This window comes from Centrocercus urophasianus, unplaced genomic scaffold (assembly GCF_019232065.1).
Source record: "Centrocercus urophasianus isolate 14NV4802_14NV808 unplaced genomic scaffold, USGS_Curo_1.0 seq_31, whole genome shotgun sequence".
Lineage (NCBI taxonomy): Eukaryota > Metazoa > Chordata > Aves > Galliformes > Phasianidae > Centrocercus > Centrocercus urophasianus.
Genome location: NW_024884878.1, coordinates 2,077,168 through 2,098,627, shown reverse-complemented (window position 1 = coordinate 2,098,627; position 21,460 = coordinate 2,077,168). Strand labels below are relative to the sequence as shown.

Genomic DNA, 21,460 nt, shown 5'->3' with positions numbered 1-21,460 from the left:
CTTATACTGATGATGGCAGCAATTCATAACCAATTATGAAAAAAACATCAGCCCAAACACTCTTACCAAAGTGAACTTACTTCTAAATTAACGCAACATTTAAACACAAATCTGACTTTTAATTCTAGTGCAAAGTAACTATCCAAAGCACAAGAAACATTCCTGCTTAATCAGTGAACTTATTTTGAACCACCTGAAAATCAAGGATATACTACTTTGTATTTATTCCCAATTTTTTCAGGATGTACCTTGTAGCAAGTTTTCTCAGGAAAACCAAGCAGCCATGTAGTTCTACTGTAATAGAGAAGGAGTTAAGAGGCCTGGAAACGGAGACTGTATGACAGGCTGTTAACATATGAATCCATGAGGACAAGCAGAATTTGAAAGAGAATAACAATAAACACACTTTACTATTCCAGTCTTAAGATAACGTATGTTAACTTTCAGATGTGATAGCTACAACTTAATCTCTTTTAGATTCAGCTTTTATTTTTCTAAGGCAATTGCCAGCTCCTAACTCCATCATGCAATAACCCAAATTATTTCCTCACATTTAGGACATTACTTTAATATTCCTTTATTTCATTACAGGAAAACATCCATCACGGGTATGTTTCTGTTTTAGAGGAGACAGAATACTTTTTCTTCCCTGTGAGTGATTCACAGAAAGCCCACATCACTACGTCTGACTTCAAAAGACGAGAAACTGACTCTTTATGACAGGGATATATGAGCTGGGTAAATGCCCAAGCCATTGCTCAAAGCATGCCTGTAGCAGTATCATCACTTCTTTCCAGTCAGGCACACTAAGCTGAAGCCATGATTTTGTTTTCCTTGTTTAACTCAATGGAGTTAAAGTCAAAGTCAAAAGAAAAAGAAGTACTTGCATTCATTATGCATCAGAGGTACCCTTCTTTGTTAGTGGAAAAACACAGACTTTAGTGCCATAGGCTGTTGTCTTTAAAAGGCTGATAATAAACCGAGAACCTAACATTTTAAAAAGGAATCCTGAAAAAAACGTGCATGTGATCTCAAACACCTCCATGCTACTTATACACAGTAATTTACAGTTCCCTCTGTTGTCTTGAATCCCAAAGCCTAACATGACACATAACAGCCTGCATCACATAACTGCACAACATGCCACTTAGGAAAAGGCTCTGAGAAGGGTTCCATCTTTGCACTGAAAGCACACAACTCATGAGGGTCTACAAGAAATTGTGCAATGTAGTTCCATCTTACTTTTGTTCCCAGTTTCACTTTCAACCTTCTTACTCTGCTCCTTGGTAAAATTACTGACTTGTTTAGTGCACAAAATTCAGTGCACAAGCAGTAACCTGCCCTCCCTGTCTAGGCAGTTTCAATGTCATCAGCTCTCAGTTACATTACCAACAGTCTGGGCATGGAACTCCTTATGGTGGGTTTTTCTTTTTTGCCTTTTTTTTTAAATTTTTAAGGTTAAGATAGATGAGTGTACATACGCATTTGAAAGTCAAATCAGTTTAAAAAAGATAAAATCACTACATCTATGACCGAAGAAGAACACCTAAATATAACCAAGGCTTATATGTATAGAAAATCAGTAGATAAAGAGTAACACCCATTTAAATCCACCACAACACTGTTGTGCTCAATACAGTGATAAAATATTTTATACTTGCAGGATCCTGGAACCTGCTCTCTTTGTCTGAACACACAAATTTGGTGCTCCTGTCAACACAGTTAAAAAAATACACTCTTCATATATTTCAGAGAGAGTTGGGTACAGGTTTCCTCCGTGGATGAAGATGCAAAATTAATTCCCCACTGCCAAGGTCCACCTCGCTGCCTGAAAGCGTCATTCACGATGCTGACATTTTGTCACCCAGCTATTTTGCATCAAAACCTCTAACCCATGGAAAGCCTTATTCAAACTACCGTGGAATAAGTAGTTTTTTGGAAGAAAGAACTGCAGTTACAAGAAATAATACAATCAATCACCAAGCAATAAAACAGCCATTTGTTCTAACCAAACACTGCCTTTTAAAAGAACATACAATACTCTTCCAATTATCACTACTCAATTATCATCAACCACCAGAATAAATCACATGTAGGTCATGTTGATCAGTATGTACAAATGTAACTACTAGAATTACCTAACTGAAACTAATCATCTCAATTCCTAGCACGTCACCAACCTATCATTAAGATGAAGCCAGCAGAATTTTGCCACATATTCATCTACTGGAGAGGTGGAAATATTCACATATTCAGTTTTCTTAATTTTTGACAAATAGGTAATCTCACAGGAGGCCTGTTTCAAAGATCTGAAGAAATAAAAGCATCAAAATGTCAGGCTTAAGTGACCAGACCAATTAGTAGACTTAGAGGCAGAGGGAAAGCTGCTTTTCTTATAAGCTATGATTATTTCACTGGAGATGCAGAGAACAAAAATCACAAGAAGGAAAAAGCAAGTAATCTCATGCTACACTAAGGAATTCGTTCACAGAAGTAATTTTATTAGTTCAACTAACAGTTGTAACAAAATGTTATCACCTCATCAGAATGATTAAATTTTTTATTCAATTCCCATCAAGTATTTATCAGTCACTTGAAGACATTTCTTTCATTTATCAGGCATTTGTGCCTGTATGTTATCATTTTTTAGAATACCTAATCAACCCAAATATCAACTTAGCAAAACAAAAATACAGTGTAAACAGTGTTGTTCTCTTTCGCCAACTGTTTATTCCCCTTCTCAAAGCTATACAATGCCCAGTAAAGAGAAGGAAAAGAAGCAAAAATATTCTTCGTTATAATGCCCAAACTACCAATAGAATATAAATCTCAATCAAATAATGGAAAGAGATCATGCATGTGCAGATCTTTCATTCTCTTGTCAGAGTGGAATGTGTATAGAAGTGATCCGCACAAGTTTTTAGATGGTACTCATCAATCAAATTAAGCAAATCTCAGCAGGTACAGAAAAGCATGCAACACTATTACCTAATAGCCTGCTACCTCTTTCTGCTCCAATCTGCTGTCATACCAGAATTACAGAAATTAATCAGTTTGCTCCTGACAGGCAGGCTCTGAGTGTAAGGACTGTTATTACAGAGAAAACTTCAAAATATGCTCTTACTCTTCATCTCAGTTTTAACCAACTCCATGTGGCTCTTCAGGCTCTTCTGCAGCAATCAGAGCACTGTGACTTACCCAAACCTGAACTCTCAGATCTGAGACAGGGCATCAGAAGAGGGTGATTTTGCTGGAAAACTGATTTTTCCATAGGTCACTTCAGTGGAAGATGCTTAGTTGCTAAAACATATTCTGAGTCAAGGTTCCTCAGGATATGTATGTGAGCTTCAACAAACACGACTGTAGCACAGAACAATGCAGGTACAGAAAACTCTGCTCTTTGTTTAGAAGAGGAGGTCAGGTAAAAGATATGAAAATTAAAAGAGCAGTTTCTTCCATTTAATTATGTGCAATGTATCCCTCATTAAGAAATTCCAGTAATTAAAGTAGTACAAGCAACAAAGTCTTTCCATTTCATTCAAAATTTGATAAATCATATTTGTGAATACATCAAGATGTTTATGTCCGTTCATTCTATCTTATACTCATCTTAAACTAAAGTATTTCAAATCCTTAGCTATAGATTTTATGGGAAGAAAAGAGATTTTTCCTTAATACAGCCAATACAGAAAAGCTGGAAATGGATTTTACACAGTGACTTGAATTGACCACACTGATGTTGCATGATTAACCAACAGACTTGGGCAGAACACTCACAAGCACCTATTTACTTTAATAAATACACACTTCAGCAAAAAACAACACATGCTTGATATTTTTCCACTGGAGTTGTTAAAAGTGGCCTTAAAGTTTTAATTTCGAGTGGAAGAAAACATTACTGAAGCATTCATGAAGTCCACAGATCTGTCTCATCAGATTTTCCAGTGTCTTTTCAGTATTTTAGGGCACAGAAACATAGCAGATACAACCACAGCCACTTCCTAACCACTCACGTTTTCTTCAAGCTATGAAGTTTGACTCTTACAAAGTCAACTGAGACTGCATTACACATTCCTTGCTGAATGCTTTGCAGTTTTCCCTTAAATCGTTAAGTACTATTCAAGCTCGGCACAGACACTCCCAACTCAAACACAGTAGAATAATGTAACAAATAATAAGCACAATTCTCTTCTAGGATTTATGGTTTAAATATGCTAGCACATGCAATTAAAAATAATGTAATTAAAGTGACTTTACATACCTCCTAAATTCAATGCACAGAGTGACCCCTACCGGTCGGCGAGGCACCTGAGCAAAGATAAACCCGACAGAAAACCACTCCTTCCAGAAACAAATCCACGTGAGTTCATACGGATGAAACTCAGCTAGGAGTATAATTACCTTATTCAAGTCACAGAATTATTGAGGCTAATAATTTAGAAGCAAAAATCCACCAGTGTATTTGATGGAATTTTTAAAATTAAATTATTCTTTTTAATATAAATGAGGAAATAATCAAGAAAAGGACTTGTAAAGAACACTTAGCATATACCTCCATCTTTGGCTGAGAAGTTATTATTACGAGTTTAAACTTCCCCTGCAAAAAATCTTAAAAATGCCTAGGAGGAACAACCTTTAGTCTACTGTCTTTAAATGAAAAATACATTTTTACTGTGCTTCCCCAATTAACATTAATACCAATTGCTACAAGAAGTCCCCATACATTAGATTAAGTTCACTACTACTTATACTATACATAATAGAGGAAGTTGTAGAAGTATCTAACTATTTGTCTAAACATTACCTGCTTTAACACACAATTAATAACCCAGGTGACCGATAATGGATTCTGCAAGACACATGTTACCTAATACACTCTTTATTCATTTAACAATTAAAGTCGTAGGAGAAACAGTTCAAGATCTTAGCAGCAATATGAGTATGCTCACAGATTAATAAAGAAAAATAGGCTTTTTATATCAAGTATTGAATGTTCACTTTTTTTTATTAAATAAATTACATATTACAGACATATACACACAAAAATTCAGCACTCAACTTGGCTCAAAAGCAACCTGGAAACTGTAAAGCTTGAACCAAGTGTGAATTCTCAGAGCATTTATGCCACTGTTTGGTATCCATAAATGTTCAAGCATTTCTGAATGTCAGTGGGTGCACAGTTTCCATATGGGGGAATTCAGATCCAGCCTCTTGCTTCCTAGGCTCTTCCAGGTCAGACACCCTTTTGTCAGAGTGCCCCTCTGCAGACAGCTGTCACACAGCATAACATGTAATGGAATACTGGTGGGAAGGCTCAGCCTCTCCTGCCATACCACCAACATCTGCCTCTGACATCGTGGCCAGAGATAATAAAATAAGAGGCATTACTTTTGGAGCAGGTCTTGAAGTAACAGAAGCAATGCTTATTTCCACTACTAAAGGAAACCTCTGCTGAGAAAGCTGAAGTCACAAACAAAAGTCACTGTTCCAAAACTCCTGCAAAGTAAGGGGAATATTCTGTAGTTGCTGCAAATTTCCACATCAATCCAGCATTGCCCAAGACTTGTTTTCTGTAAGCTCCCAGTATGAACATTACCACTCCCAGAAGCTCAGGACTAGCTGGGACCCGGAGGCAAAATGAAGACCTCTGAACTTCTAGTGGTCACAGTCTGGTCTACAAAACATGATTTTTCATTTCTGACCATTCATCAAAGTTGCTGAAGTGAACAATTGCAGCCAAAAGATGTTTTTAGAATGCATTCAACCAGTGCTAATTTAGCACGCTAAATCCCTAGAGTCTTCAATAGAAGCTCCACATTTTAAAGAGATTTTATTTTGGGGACCTATATTTAAATATTTACAACACTACACAAAAGAGAATAAAAGAAAGGAAAAAAAAACAACACTGACATGCTATAAAACATTTAAGAAGCCTGTAACTTGACTTTTTTTTCCAAAACTATACACTGAACTTTGATACTATTTTCACTGAAGTGCACAGAGCACCACAATACATCCTGTAAAAATATGAAGTTAGCCGTTATTAGGCAATAAAAATATAGCCAAAGCACACTGAGCTTAAAAGTTACACACTCTAAAGTCAGAAAATTCAAGAAATTATGTTGCCCATGTGCAACTGCCCAGCCAGCTACAGTACCAGACATATTACTTCATCAGTAAGCTGCTCTGATCAAATGATGGCCTTTTACCTGCTTCTACTTCCAAAACCTGATCTCTGTGTGGCAGTGCAAACCCACACTGTGACTGCAGGGATGTGAGAACCTATTTGGCAAACTGGGGGATTTCTACATAACTCCTTCTCAAAGCACAACCTCGTGGTAAATCGTCTGCTCTGCAGATTTGAATGTCCAAAGAAGTATCTCTCCAGAAATAGCTATGCAGTTGGCACATACTGAACTCTGGGGTAAAAACCACTCTTGATGACCTGCATATGTAACAGTAATCAAAATTAAATCTGTCTTGTCAGATCTCTCCAAATAAGTCTGTGCTGAAGTTGTTTTCAAGATAAAAATTTAATACTGTTTTAGTTAAATGCACAGGTGATCCAGCACTGAGGCCTTCAAACAGCTGACAGTCGAAGGATATTAGCCACTACACAAGCTACCTAGCTACTCCCTTGTCTGTCCTGATAAATTGATCAATCACTTCCCAATCTCTTCCGTAAATCTGTTGGAGATTTGTAAATGGAATTGTGTTTCAATGTCTACAAGCTAGAACTAAGAACTGTTTTAATGCAGGTGGTAAAAAGGGGCTTCCATCATACAAATTTTGCAGCTGATGACTGAATAAACACTGACCTTTTTTGTCTGCCCAAAACAATCTCACTGTTTTCCCAAGAAACACAGAAATTGCCTGCATGAGATACAATGAAGATAGACCTTTTTTCTTAGTCACCATTCTTGCTAATAACAGTGATTCTGAGCACTTCCAATTTGGTCAGGGTCAAACACTCTGCCAACGCCAAGGATAGCAGTGAAAGACAAGTGCTTATTTAGTGTTTAGACCAGAGGCACATCATCATACTGCTGTACATCCAATATTTGCACCAATATACAGCCCTGTAGGAATTGCAGAAGATTCTTTGATCATTTCCTTGATGTTAAGGGGGAAAAGCTACATCTAAAAATCAGCAACAAGTAAATTACTGACACTGAGAATACTGTGAAGCTAAGCTACCTGGATGTGCCTGACTGCAAACAGCAAAAGGGAACTGGAACGGCAGATCCCAAAGTGCTGTTTTATTGCCTTGTCCTACACCTCTGAGGTATGGCAAAATACATGGTCCAAGGTTCAATGAAGCATACCAGTGCTCAACAAAAGGCATACAGGGTGAAGCAGACAAGAATCTCATGAAAAGCCATGACATAGTGCCTCCTGCATAAGGTCAGAGACAAGGTCTGCACTAGTAGGGAACATGTAAGAAACATCACTCAAACCAGACAGCACAAACCTTTAAGCACCAAAGCTAGCACTGGCAAGGAACAGCGCATCCATGAAGTCAAAAAGAGGTAACTGATAAATGCATTAAGCAAATGCAAGATTAGATCATACCTTCAGTAACTTCTGCAGATAAACATATGCAACGCAGCAACAACAGTCGCTGTCTCAATTCCCCCTGAAGTACTCTTTTACTCTCAAAAATACAACTCTCTGATCAACTCCTGAAAATTCTTGGTAGCAAGTGGCACACACTGTTTGTACTTTGATCTTTAAGTTCTGTCATTAGGAAACCTGAAGCCTCATAACTTCCAAACTTGTATAGTTCACCTCCATGCCTCTTCGGATGAGACAGGACTGAGGTGGAACACACCCATTCTTTCAGGTATTAACTCCAGGAAAGGTTCCTGCGTGGTTTTCCCATCTTACAGAAACATGACAGTACCCTTTTTTTTAACAAGAGAGGGCAAAGGACTGTACAAGTGTTGGACAACCAGAGCTTTCTGCCTTCCTGCCACTCCTGTCCTGACTCTGCTTTGTGCTTCACAGGCAAGCCACCAACTCCCCTACCTCCTCCTAGGTTGGCCACTTGGCAATCTGAGCACTTAAAGAGGATAATTTCCACTTTATGGTGAAAATTATATGCAAGAAGAGGTGCTATGAAGTAGGAGTGTAGCAACAAATTGTTGTAGTTTCTTGATTAGCTTAAAGATTGGTAAGTTTTCCCCCAGTGGTCTGTATCTGCCATACTCTTATGTATGTACACAGTTAGACACAAATACACTCGGTCCCATTCTTCACTGTTAACCATTTTTAAGTCTGAAGTGCTAAAGAAGATGTACTAAAGAACAAAAATGCTTTACTGAATAGTATTAGTGGTATTCAAAAAAGGATAAAACATCTGATGTAACAAGTCTGCCTCAAAACGTAATGCTACTTAAGAACAGAAAGAATGGCTATCCCACAGGAAGACCTTCAGCAAACCAAAGACATTTCTTTTCCTGCCTGGAAAGACAGAGATGGAGCAGATCATGACTATTTCAGCAACGCTGCCACTATGAGAACCTCTAACGCTTTCAAAGGGAGAAGAACAGAGCTACTTTGGATGAACTCTCAAGATCTGTTTTAATGATGCACATATAACAAAACAGCTAGCACTGTGCTTTAAAAAGAAAAAATCATACCATAACAAAACTCCATGAAATAAAAGCAGAACATTTTCAAAAGTTGGTATACCTCACGCTGGAAAAGAACTCTTCCTTCTTTCTGTGTACAGTATGAACAGTGGGCTCTGGCTGTAGCCCAGAACCTCTCTAAGAAACTGTGTAACACAATAGTATTTTTCTGAGTATATTTAGAACAGAAAGGGAAAAAATGCAGGCTCACTGGAACATTGTGCTTAGCTAAACAAAAATGCTAAAAACTGTTGAAGCTGAAGGGGGAAGGAAATGGCAGACCTGCACAAATTTGCTGGCGGGGTGCTCAGAGTTACACTGCTGTCAGGAATTCCCTAGGTAAAACAAACAAACAAAAAAAACGGATTGTGCTCAAGCGTTTTTATAAATTCCTCAGAGATGCCATGAATATTAATAAGAACATTTTTTTAAAACAGTTTGTTAAATATTAAAGCATGTGCATGTATGCCATACTAATGTACAACAACTGATTAAAATTTGCCCTTCCCACAGGACTCAGTAACACACTCTTTTTTTCTGCTCTTCAGAGAAATTCTTGTTAACCCAAACTAACATGTTCAAAATAACAAGATTCAAGGATCTGGCAGTTTTTTAGAACAGATTACTGACATGGTTTTGAATGTTTCTCAGATGAAATCACTAACATTAACACCTTCACGTTAATCGATTGGTGTCAGCAGAATTCTGGTGAGCTATGCTGCAGGCTCCAACTCAGAAGTAGTAATCAATTTAGGAAGTCAGCTGAAAAAAAAATGATGCAAAGATCAGAGTTGTCAATGGCAAAATAATCTCATCTCAGTGGTGTCATAAGAAGAGTAAAAAAAGTCACACGTTTGTTTCATAATGAAACAAAACTACTCTAAACAAAAGTTTAATTATCCAACAAGTCACAAATAGCTAATTAGGATCTACGGATAAATTCTTCTGAAATCTATATTCTAAATCATATTTACCCAATTTCACATCAGATACATTTTAGAACAAACTGTACAACCACTTTTTTTTATTTTTTTGTACACAGTGTTGAAGATCATAACTCCTAAGAAATGCAGTGATGTTGTTTAGAGATTACTAAATCTCCAAATAATTAATATTTGGTTAAACACTGTGGAAATAAAAATGGAATGAAAACAGTTTACTCCCCAGAAATCACAGAAAATTTTTATACCTAAGTACTGCCTTCCCTCTGCCCCTGCATGAAGGAACAAAGCCACAGATTTTTTGTCCTCAGTTTCCATCCACTAACAGCTCTTAAGCACAAATAATGTTTCTCTCTTAAGTTGCTAAATTCTTGGCTCTGCTGAATTAGCAACGGAGTTCTTCCCCAGCGGAGTACTGAGAAGAGGGGTGTTAAATACTATTGAAAATAGGGTTCCCATTTCTCCATACTCTGTTTGGCTATCACCATCATGAGAGCTCAGCCATGTTACATGCCACAGAGAGCTACCTGACACAATCTGTACTGCATTCTTTACCTTCCACAAGCAAACCATCAGAATCTATTAAAATTACTTTGTGCCGATAGCACTAGAGACATGACAAATCACAGGCCAAGAGTCAGATACCAAAGAATGTGTCTCAGGGCATCGGGGCCAGGCCCATTTGCAAGCAAATGATATTGCGTGAAGCTGGCATGCTCAGTGCATGACAAACTGATGCAATTTCAGCACTGTCGGAGAAGGTGGGTGAGATTTCTCTGATGCTGGCTATGGTTAGTGTACAGAATTGTGCAGAGTTCCCAGATTTGAATCACTTGGGGCTGAGAGGGCTTCACTTGACAAGCCACAAATAATTACACTACACTCTTTCTATTGTACTCTATTATTTTGCCTCTTATCTGTAAGCTTTGAGCACTCATGAACAAGCAAGGTCGCTTCTATTTTGACCATGATGCAACAAAACATTGCTCTTTTCTGATATGATAAATAAAACGCAGCCCTGCAGACTAAACATTTTTATCAGGTTCATTTTCCACTTTTATAAGCAACAACAACTTTGGGAGCTTGTTAGCAGAGTAGAGGTTGGAAGCAACCATGCAAGTTCATGAGCTTTTCACTTAGGAGTGTGATACAGCTATCTCGTTATAGTAAAATCTCATTTGAGAAACAGGGTATTAAGTTCTTAGCCTTTAACAGATAACAGTTGTATCTGTGATTACCTTAAGCAAGTTTTCATCCCCTTTCAAATCAGCCATTTTTGACAATTTAGTTGGCAAGTAGCATGCACTAGTTGTGAGCGTGTAGCATGTTGCTGGTTCCTTCCCAGGCACGAAATCTATTTCCAGACTGAAGTAACTGCATTTTCTGTGGAAGTCCACAAAATGCGTTATTCAAACACCTAGGTAGCCAAGGAAGTTCAGCATGAGCAGTACTATCTTGACTATTGGATTTAAAGAATAATGACATTCATGATTATATCCACATTAATAAAAAAAAAAGAAGAACAAAAGAATAAGCAGAGGTGCTCAACACTAAAACAACTAAATTACAGTCACCTTTTCCTACTTCACAGAACATTCCATTTTCAGAGAAAAATGCCTTCTTTTTCCCATGGATGAGGCGAAAATCAGACATATTACAGATTTTCAAATTACCAACCAGGTAGCAATCCTTGTTCTTTTTTTCAGTCTTAAAACTGTTTAGAGTTTTCTAAAGCTGAAATTAGCATCTAAAAGTAAATTAAAAATTCAAATGTGAATACTAAAATGCTTGTAGAGACAACATGCTTCCTAGAACTGTTTCTGATTTCTATTAATGCATTCCACTTACATTTGCCTTCCATACAGTAGCAATTATGTGCTAAAAGAGAAAATACTAAAAGACCTCTGGACTAAAAGAGGTGAACTTCAAATATGCTCTCCTACTTTCTCTCTAATTCAGGCCAACATAAAGATTGTCTTGTATACTTATATACAGAGGACTGTAATTGTCTTAACACTCCTGGCAAGTTCTCACCAAGTTCTTTCTTAAAACATCTAAAAAATGTTCTTTCCCTTTTCTCAACTGATTTGAAAAAAGTTTAGCAAAAACACAGAAGAAAGAACTCTTTGCCAAGGGAAGGCAGAACTGAAAATACCAGAAAACCACATTGTGATGTACAGGGGAGATACAGAAAGCAAAATATGGTATATTCAGCCCTACTTCAGAGAGTACTTGAGCCTTGTAGCCTGTGTAGAACAGGACTTCTTAAAACACTCACATGAAATGGCAAAAAGAATGAACCACTACCAACCACCTTTTATGTGCTCCACACAATGAACAGCTTCTGATATTTTCAGTTCTATACAAAAAACAGATGCTTTGAGTCAGTACTGCCCTTCCAGGCTCCCATGCTATGACTTAAAATCAGAAGCTAGGTCTTGGTATTTTACAGGCAGAACTTAACTTCAATTAATTTAACGTTTAAATGTTCTCTGATACATGTTTAGAAATGGAAGGTTTGGGAATTTCATGTAGCCTATGCTGTTGCAGAATACATTTTTTCTTCAAATTTGTAAAATATAGAAAGGCAACAGGCTATTACATTTTGTGAGTCTATAATGTCACAGTACTGAGCTCCAAATCTGTTTTACAGTTACATAGCATTCAACTCCAAATCTGTTTGATGCTGGTTTCCCTGAATATCCATTTCTTCACAGCTCTCAAACAAAGCAAATATTGTTAAAACATTCTCTGACATTAATACAAATCTACTAATGCTTTAATTTATGACTAAAATGAAGACATGCTTTTCTGTTTCCATATCTCTAAAGGACAATAAACTTATACTGAAATTATCATCACAGCTTGACTGCAAAGCAGATGTGAGACCAAGTAGTCCTCTTTCTGGAAAGGGCTTATTACTGAGTAACAAGAAGGCAATCTAAACCCCCCCAAAAAAGAGGAGGCTTGTGGAAGAGGTACTTAGCTGAAGTGCACATGGTCACTTTTCCATAAAAGCAGTTCCATGTAATCAATATAAACTTGCTTTTGATGAATTGATTATTTCACCACACAATCAAGACTTTCTTTGTCCTTACACAGGAGGTGATAGGAAAGCTTTAGATTTCACTATTTTCCAATTTGGAGATACTGCAGCACATGAGCACCCTCTGCTCCAGTTCAAAAAGCAGAATCAATTTTTAAAAAGCGAATCAATTACAGGGCAAGATAAAAAATACATAAAATAACAGAGATCAGTAATCCTTATCTCACAGTTTTCAGGTCGCACTGGTGGGAACAAAGACCATCCTAACTCTACGCTGTTTCCAATACACAAGTCAAAGCAGTCAAACGCTAAAGCTGCAGTTAAGGGCACGCACTATTTTTCACAACACCTCATTGGCATACATCTACCCCCAGCGTGGCTACTCCCTCTCAAGCAGGAATTTTCATACCATGCAAGCGATCTAACAACTGCCACCTAGAGGCCGATCTTAACTGTGATTCACCAACACAGATCCACCAGGTTGCCCAACCTCTTGGCTTGCCTGGCACACATTGAGTGAAGAATGAATTCTCTCTGCCTGCATTCAGGCAGGTCACTGCAGAAGCACTGCTGTCTATTTATTTCCATGGAAATGACAACCAGGAGCAAAACAACAGTAGCTGATAGAGCAAATTCTCAGCTACAAAACATTTTTCAATACAGTCACTATCATGAGCTATACATTTTCACCAGCAATGAACAAGAGCCTGCATGCCATGCCTGTAAAAATCTGTACCAGCAGAAGTGACCACTTTTGCTGTCACCCCTGCTGAACAGCACCAACCTCCCTCACTGTGCTCACATCCACAGTCTGGCTTCCGTAAACATTCAGCAAAGTGTTAGTCAGAGATTTTTCATGAAATTTTTCTCTTCTTTTATGTTGTCCTTCAAAACAGCTCCTCCACCTGAGCTGGGAAATGGTTTTAAGTTGAGGAAGGGGAGATTTAGGTTGGATGTCAGGGGGAAGTTCTTTACAGAGAGAGTGGTCAGGTGCTGGAACAGCTGCCCAGAGGGGCTGTGGATGCCCCATCCCTGGAGGTGTTTAAGGTCAGGTTGGATGGGGCCCTGGGCAGCCTGGTCTAGTATTAAATGGGGAGGTTGGTGGTCCTGCATGTGGCAGGGGGGTTGGAGATTCATGATCCCTTCCAACCCTGTGATTCTGTAAAGCAATTCAATGGGTTTCCTGCACGTTTTGGAGGTGAGACTGCTAAGGATGGGATGGAGGTTCCCCTCTGCCAGCTGTGCAGAGATAGAGGAGAGACCTGAATACAGACAGTGTTCTGCCCCCATTTCTGTCCCAGCTTATTTCAAATCCTGGAAGTATGCAAGCATCTTTTTCACGCTCCAAGTTCTTCATTTAAAACAGAATAACATACAACATCTACTAGTTTACATAATGTGAATTGCTTATAGCACTATATTTAGGTAGAAATAATAAGACTAAAACAGACTGTTCCAGGAAAGAGTATCCTGCAGGTAGGATATTTGTCATCAGAAAATCCAAGGATAAACAGCTTGTTAAAAGACTTCATACACTTATCCTTTCATTTTCCACTAAAAAATACAATTGCACCTTCAAAGTAAATGACAACGCTTCTGCTTTGTCATCAAAATCTTCTTTCACAGGGCTCTACAAAATGCAGTTTTAGTCTTCCTCAAACCACAGAAATCTAAAGCTTGACAAGAAGTGAAAATGAAAAGCTGATAGATTTCCTCACTCAATTCTTGTAAAACTGTAACACAGAATGATGTTTGCTGACAGTAAGAATGACCAAAGTGCTGTCACTGGAGATCCTGAATTGCTGCATCTTCACAGGGGCACTTAACAGAAGCACTTCCACCAACAGACAGCACAGCACTCCCAACAACAGGCCCCTGGGTCAGCCAGCTTCCTTAGCCCTCCTCAAGAGATTTTTCTGCAACTCATCCCAGAGTCCTGAAGGAATTGGCTGATGCAGTCGCCAAGCCATTCTTGATGATGTCTGAACAGTCATGGTGGTCAGGTGAAGACCCTGATTTCAGACTTAAAGAGAGGAGATACAGGTTGGATGTAAGGAAGAAATTTTTTACGCTAAGGGTGGTGAGACATGGGAAAAGGTGGTCCTGAGAGTTGGTGGATGCACTGTTCCTTGAAGACACTCAAAGGCAGGCTGGACAGGGCTCCGAGCTCCTCACTGAGCTGTACATGGCCCTGTTCAGAGCAGGGGAGTTGGACTAATGACCTTTAAGAGTCCCTTCTGATCCTGACAACTGTGGTTCTGCTCAGCAAAGGTGGATCAAGACTGACCAAACTTTGTCCTCAGTAGCCTATTGAGTAAGAAACACAATGTGGTCACTAAGCTGCAGCATAAGTAAAGTTTCATTGACTTCCTTCCTATTTGCGAATTCCAAGACTGCTAAGATTTAAAGATAATTACTCTAAGAATCACTGAGGTCTATCTATTTATAAATCCTTTAAATGGGCAGCCTGGTCTGGTAGTTGGTGACCCTGCACATAGCAGGGCGGATGAAACCAGAATGATAATTCTGATCCAGGGACATTCAATGTTTCTACAATTCTATGATTCTAGTGATCAAAACACTGTTTCAGTGCAGATAAAGCTTACAGACTCTCAAAAACACCCAAGGTACTTTACAGTCTTATAGGTTGTACCTTGCTTCCACAACATTTGCAACACCAGGAGCGATTCTGGGAGTAGTAATAAAGTGTTAATTAAAAACACTGTAAGCACATGTGTCAGTCAAGTACGACCTCTGCTCTAGAACACGTTTAAACGTATGTCACCTTGACCAGCAGTACACCACTGTAAAAATTTTTTGGTCAATATAAATCAAATGTACAGTAATATATTCAGTAAGTTTCCTAGCATCTGAATCAACATTAGAAATCTAACTAGTATTTATTATTCTGTTATTGACAAAGGGAGCATATTTAAATGATAACAAGAACACACAGGTGTCATTTCGAAGTTAAATTGTTCCCTAGGGATATCCTTAGTAAGCGTCTGCATTTAAAGGTCATTCACTGCCAAATTATGAACAATTGTTGCATTTATTAGCACGGGCTCAATAGTTTGGAAGCTAGTGTCATCAATTTAAACTGACAATGAAATCTAATTGTCCACAAGGAAAACAGACATTTTCCTTATTCTGTTGCACCACTTTATGTATACACAAAAATAAAAAATAAAATAAAAAAAAAAGAGCAGAAGTGTATGATTACTCTAGATTTTTCAGGGGGGAAAAAAAACTTTCACGGTTCTGTACAAGAGAAGAGCATTCTGGCATGAGCCATGAAACAACGACAGAAAGCAACCCAGCTCTTCATTTGTTCTGTTGAGCAAGTACCACCTCAAATGTTGCATTGCAGACTTTTGCTTCATTTTATTTGTACTCCCTTCTTTTTCTGAATCAACCTGGAAGCAAAAAAGCAAGTTGGTATCAAGCTTCCTCACAGCAAAGGATGAACACTCTCCTTTCCAGGCAGTGTGACAGTGGCAGGATGAGTATGAGAGAAAACAGATCCTGCTCTGACAGATAAGAAAGCAGAAGGCCAGAATTGCCAGGAAAGCACTATGAGCCTGCAGAGCCACCCACAGCATGCAGGAGGCCACCACCATGATCAGTAACATCTCTAAAGCCCTCCTTCACCGCAATGGCCCATTGATAAGCACAGAGCAGAGAAGATGCCCTCTATGACCTCCTGGCACACTGCTAGCAGGGAACCCAGCAGAACCATCCACATGCCTCCACTTCCATCGCGCTTTTGCACCATTAGATCACACTGCCTTTGATAATTCTTCATTTCAGTCACGCCAGGGAGCAAGTTATCACCCGTCCAAGACCAGCTGTGTTAAGCAGCCCTTCTGTGAACATTATCATACTGTTTTAAAGGTGAGTAAAATATGCAAGCTTAATGACAAAATAATGGAAATCTAATTATCTATTACATTTAATAGAAAAAACACCATTCACTCAGATATGCTACAGAGCCCCAGGATAGCAACCATCTTTCATTTAAAGGCTATATTTCAAGGAGATTAGGTATGTAACAGCATCCCTTTCTTATCTCAACTTTTCTAATTCATCACACCTAATAGCTCAGAAGTGGCGAAACGTCTACTTAATCACAAAGACTTCAATGCTCTGCAAAACCCATACTTTAGAGCACAGCTCTGAATAATAACCCCACTGTGGGCCATCCCAAAAAGAGTTTACATGGTCTGAACTTCTGGCATATTTACATGTTCCAACTCTCCAGGTGAAATTTTTGTTCAACAAAAGATAATTGTTCTGTTACTTTTTTCCTCTCAAGGAAATCTCTCTTCCTATGAAGTATCTTCCTACCTCCAACAGAGCTCTCATCAACCTCAGTTTTGCTGGAAGGAGGATTTATGGTGTCCTCATTTGCACCGGCCATGAAGTTCAGGTCTTGGTATAACACTTAAGCTATTTATGTAGATAAATAACTCCAAAAGTAATGCCTCTTACTTATTTCCAAGGAACCTACAACAAAGAGCACAGTAACGCTGCTTGATAGAGCAAATTCTCAGCTACAGAACACTCTTCTTCAACACAGTCACCACCACCAGCAGTGCATTTTTGCCAGTGATGAAGAAGAGCCTCCACACTGAGCTCATAATAATCTGCACTAGTGGAGATGACCCACTGTTTCACAGCTGCTATAATGGCTTTGGTGCTATGAAAATGCTGCCCACACAATCCATCACCCATTGGCTGAACAGATAGAAGTCAGACAGCACCAAATCCAGACTATAGAGCACATGTAGCAGGACAATCCAGCAAAAGGTTGTCACCAGGCTTCATAGTCTTCAGACAGGTAGACACCTGATGTTACCATGTTGCAAGAGAAAGGTCTGTCTTCCCTGGCATGACTCTGGAAGTTCAAGCCTTCAGCTTAGCATCACAATGTAGTGGTCTGAGTTGATAGTTTTTCCATGTTCCAGGAAATTCACAAGATTCATCTGTTTCCTGTCCCAAAAGGGCACGTCACTTTGCCCTGAGGGCTGCATCTTGAACTTTGCTTTCAATAGGGAATTCAATATCACCACTCCATGGGCTGCCATTTTGATTCTGGCTTGTAGTGGTGACACCACGTCTTGTCAGTGGTAATGATGGAATCCAGCAAACTGCCACCTTCAGCCTCACATTGCTTCAAAAGGTCCTAACAAACTTGCATATGCTGCTCTCTCTGTTCCTCTGTAAGCAATCATGGAAGCCACCTGGTGTAAACTGTGCGATATTCCAGAGTACTCACCATAGTTTCCAACACACCGAAGCCTAATATTCAGCTCCATACACAGCTATCTGGTTATAATCTGCCTATCTGAGTGGATGAGATGATCAAGATGCTCTTCATTTTGTGGCGTGACACTTGTAAGTGGCCATCTGGAATGTGGCTTGTCTTTCACATCACTGTCACTACTGTTGAAATACACTGCCCACCCCTCGCTGTGCTCACATCTACTGCTTGGGGTCTCTGTAAACTTCAGCACATGTCAAGGAATGTCAGTGGGTGCCACTGTTTCTGCATGGAGGAATTCAGTTCCACATATTTGCTTCATATGCTTTTCCAGTTCTGTCACACTGCTTCTCTGCTGCCACCTGTCACATGGCAACAACATGGAATGAAATACTGGTGAGAAGGTTCAGCCTCTGTTGCCATATCACCACCATCCACCTCTTAAATAATGCGCCAACATCATAAAATAGGAGGCAGATGTCACTATAAGGACTGACTTCCATCTTCTCTTCCACAAATATGCCTGACACAGAGGAACTCTGCCTACAAATTTTAGTATGGTTTCATATTCAGGTAAACCCTAGAACAGATCCAACAGTTTACAGAATGATTTTTTTTCAATATGATGTTTTGTAGAAATTCTGACTTATCACGTGATAGAAGAGGTAAGGTAATCACGCAGGAATCATCATCCATCTCTACTGAGCTAAAAGCAGGTTTCAGTTGCACGCGCTTCAGTCATTGCTGCTGACCAGAAAACAACAGTGTTGTAAAATTTTTTTTTTTTTAATTATTTCTATGGTTTCTGGATAGTTTCATTTCTGATTTTCTCTGATGCTTACACAGCTTGATGCATGTAAAATGAAAGAACAGATCCTCTGGGTAGCAGGAGTCAGACTGCAAACATTCAAAAAATATTAACTCAAATATTAAAAATATATACTGCTAGAAGAAAAAAGCAAAAAAAAAGCAATGATTTGTGTGCCTAACTTGCACATCCCTCTGTCATTTCAACCAATCAAGGGACATTTATTTGACAGAATCACCAAATCGTAGAGTGGCCTGGGTTGAAAAAGACCACAACAATCATCCAGTTTCAAGTCCCTGCCATGTGCAGGGTCACCAACCACCAGGCCAGGCTGCCCAGAGCCACATCCAGCCTGGCCTTGAATGCCTCCAGGGATGGGACATCCACAGCCCCCTTGGGCAACCTGTTACAGTGCATCACCACCTTCTGCGTGAAAGACTTCCTCTTAATATCTCACCTAAACCTCCCCATTCCCCCTTTTCCTATCACTATCCACCCTCATAAACAGCCATTCCCCCTCCTGTTTATATGCTCCCTTCAACTACTGGAAGGCCACAATGACGTCTCCCCAGAGTGTTCTCTTCTCCAAACTAAACAAGCCCAGTTCCCTCAACCTTTTTCCATAAGGGATGAGGGACGTGCTGGATTCCCATTGACTCTGCCTGTTTTAAATACTCAGCCATGTTTTACAGATGATCTCATACTCCTAAAGCACGCTGCAGGTCACCACACGCACTCAAATTTAACAAAGAGGCAGAAGTATGGTTGTGGTCACCCTTCCATCTGCATGCATCCAGAATGGTCTGCAAGGCTGAGCTGTTCCGCAGGCCCAGACATCTCCTGCTCATGCACACTCCTGCTCATGCACACACAGCACTGCACATCCTCCTTGGCTCTCGGCACAGGACTCGCTCGGTGTCAGCACAGATCCCTACGGAGGCCCAAGCAGGAGGAGCACCAGCAGTGGTACTCACAGACTGCTGGCCACACGCAGGCAAAATGCTGCCGAAGTTCTCAGGTTTGCCTGCAGGCTCTGCAGCAGAAAATGACGACCCAACCGTCAGCCAAAGGAAGGGCAATGACGTCCCTTACTCGCATCCGCTTTGATTTAATCGATAAGCGCTGCGCCCGAGGAAGGTACAGCTTTGCACCACGTCGGCAGCGTCACGGAGCCGAGCGCAGAGCGGTAAGAGCCCGCACAGCCTGCCACGGTTCTGCTCGTGCTGACAACGCGGAGCGGCACACATCGGGCGGCAGGAGGGAAGCGCTCCACGCCATTCACCTACACGGAGCCCCCCTGGGGGACGCGATTCCGAACGAACGCACGTGAGGAAAGAAGCCGGCGCCGCCTGCTTTCTGCAGAACGCTCCGAGGCGGGGGCCGCTGCTGGAACCCGCCGGGACGGGGCCGCTCCCCGGGCATAGCGGTGCCTTCGGCCGCGGCAGCACGACCGCCGGCCCGGCTCCGAGAAGCCCGGCTCCCTCCCTCGCCTCCCCGCCTGGACGTGCCCCCTCCGCCCCATCCCAGCGCGACCACCGCAGCCTCAGTCGGCCGGGTCGCAGCCACTCGCGGGCGCGGGCGGGCCCGACCCGGGGCGGCGCGGCTCACCGTGTAGCCCCGCTCCAGCTCGCTCTCCTCGTAGCGAAAGGAGGGGATGTACACCTCCATGGCCGCCCGGCGATCGCACGCCGCTCCGCCGCGCTCAGGCCCGCGGGCACCCGACGAACGCCGCCGCGGCCATCTCCGGGCAGCACGTGACTCCGCGCACGTGACACCGCGCGGGGCGGGGGGCGGGACGGGACGGGCCGGGGTGCGATGGGGCGGGCGATCGGGTCTGACGGGGTTAGACGCGGCGTCAGAGGGTGCTTGGAATGGAGAGGAAGCTCAGCGCTGAGAACTGTTGCCTGGATGACAACGCTCAGTCCAAAATGTAACGGAGGAAATCGAGAAGCGCAGGAGATTCCAGTGATGGGCAGGAGAGACTGCGGCCATGCATTGCTACCTCACAAGCGCGTACTTGTGGGGCTCAGAACCACGTAGCTTTAGGGTGCAGAGCCATGCACCTGTAGGGCTCAGAGCCACGTACCTGCAGGGCTCACACTGACGTATCTGCAGACAGCAGTGCAGTTCCTGCAGGGCTCACAGCGCCTGGAAGCACAGCAGGATGACAGAAAGCTTTTTTTATCTCCATTTCTCCATGTTTTACTGCCAGGTAAATTTAAATGTGTTTTTCTCTAAGCAGAGACCTGTGGCCCAAAGAATTCAGTACAAAATAAAATGCTGTTTACTAAGAGCAAGAAGGAAAAAAAGCTAATCCCAAACAATGTAAGTACTTATCATTATTGAAAGCGGTGTGAAATCAGAACTAATATCCTTGGACATGTGCACTGTGCTGCTACGTGCTGCTCCTGCTGCTATCGGAATAGCGCTGTGCTGCCTTGTGGTAACGGTGGCTCAAGAAAACAGATTTTCATCCCTAGTCCTACTTGGTACTTCTTTTGCTGCAGGTGTCAAGCCCTGGGAACACAGTCAAACCAAAGGCATTGAACAAGGAGTTTGATTTTTCCCCAAGGGAAACTTTATTATAATCATCCCAAGGAAAGACATGCCATGTATTAACAGTTTAATTGGGCCATTAAATCTGAGCATGCTGAAGAAGAATTATCAATTATCATGCTATTGTAACTGTAAGTTTCTGGTTTCAGGCTCGGTTTCTGTTCTCCGAGTGCAAAGTGGATGAACAATTTGAGTGGTGCAATGCATTTGCAC

General features: G+C 40.9%; 1 protein-coding gene across 2 annotated transcripts in view; it reads right to left on the bottom strand.

Moving 5' to 3' along the window:
- SNX24 (sorting nexin 24) overlaps positions 1-20,416 on the bottom strand; it is a 77,372-nt gene extending 56,956 nt beyond the window's left edge. For both annotated transcript variants that reach the window (XM_042829527.1, XM_042829528.1), the window contains exon 1: positions 20,300-20,416. In XM_042829527.1, coding sequence (XP_042685461.1) covers positions 20,300-20,359 — 60 coding nt within the window. In that variant the 5' untranslated portion in view covers positions 20,360-20,416. The remainder of the gene's footprint in view (positions 1-20,299) is intronic.
- Positions 20,417-21,460: the final 1,044 nt, after the last annotated feature.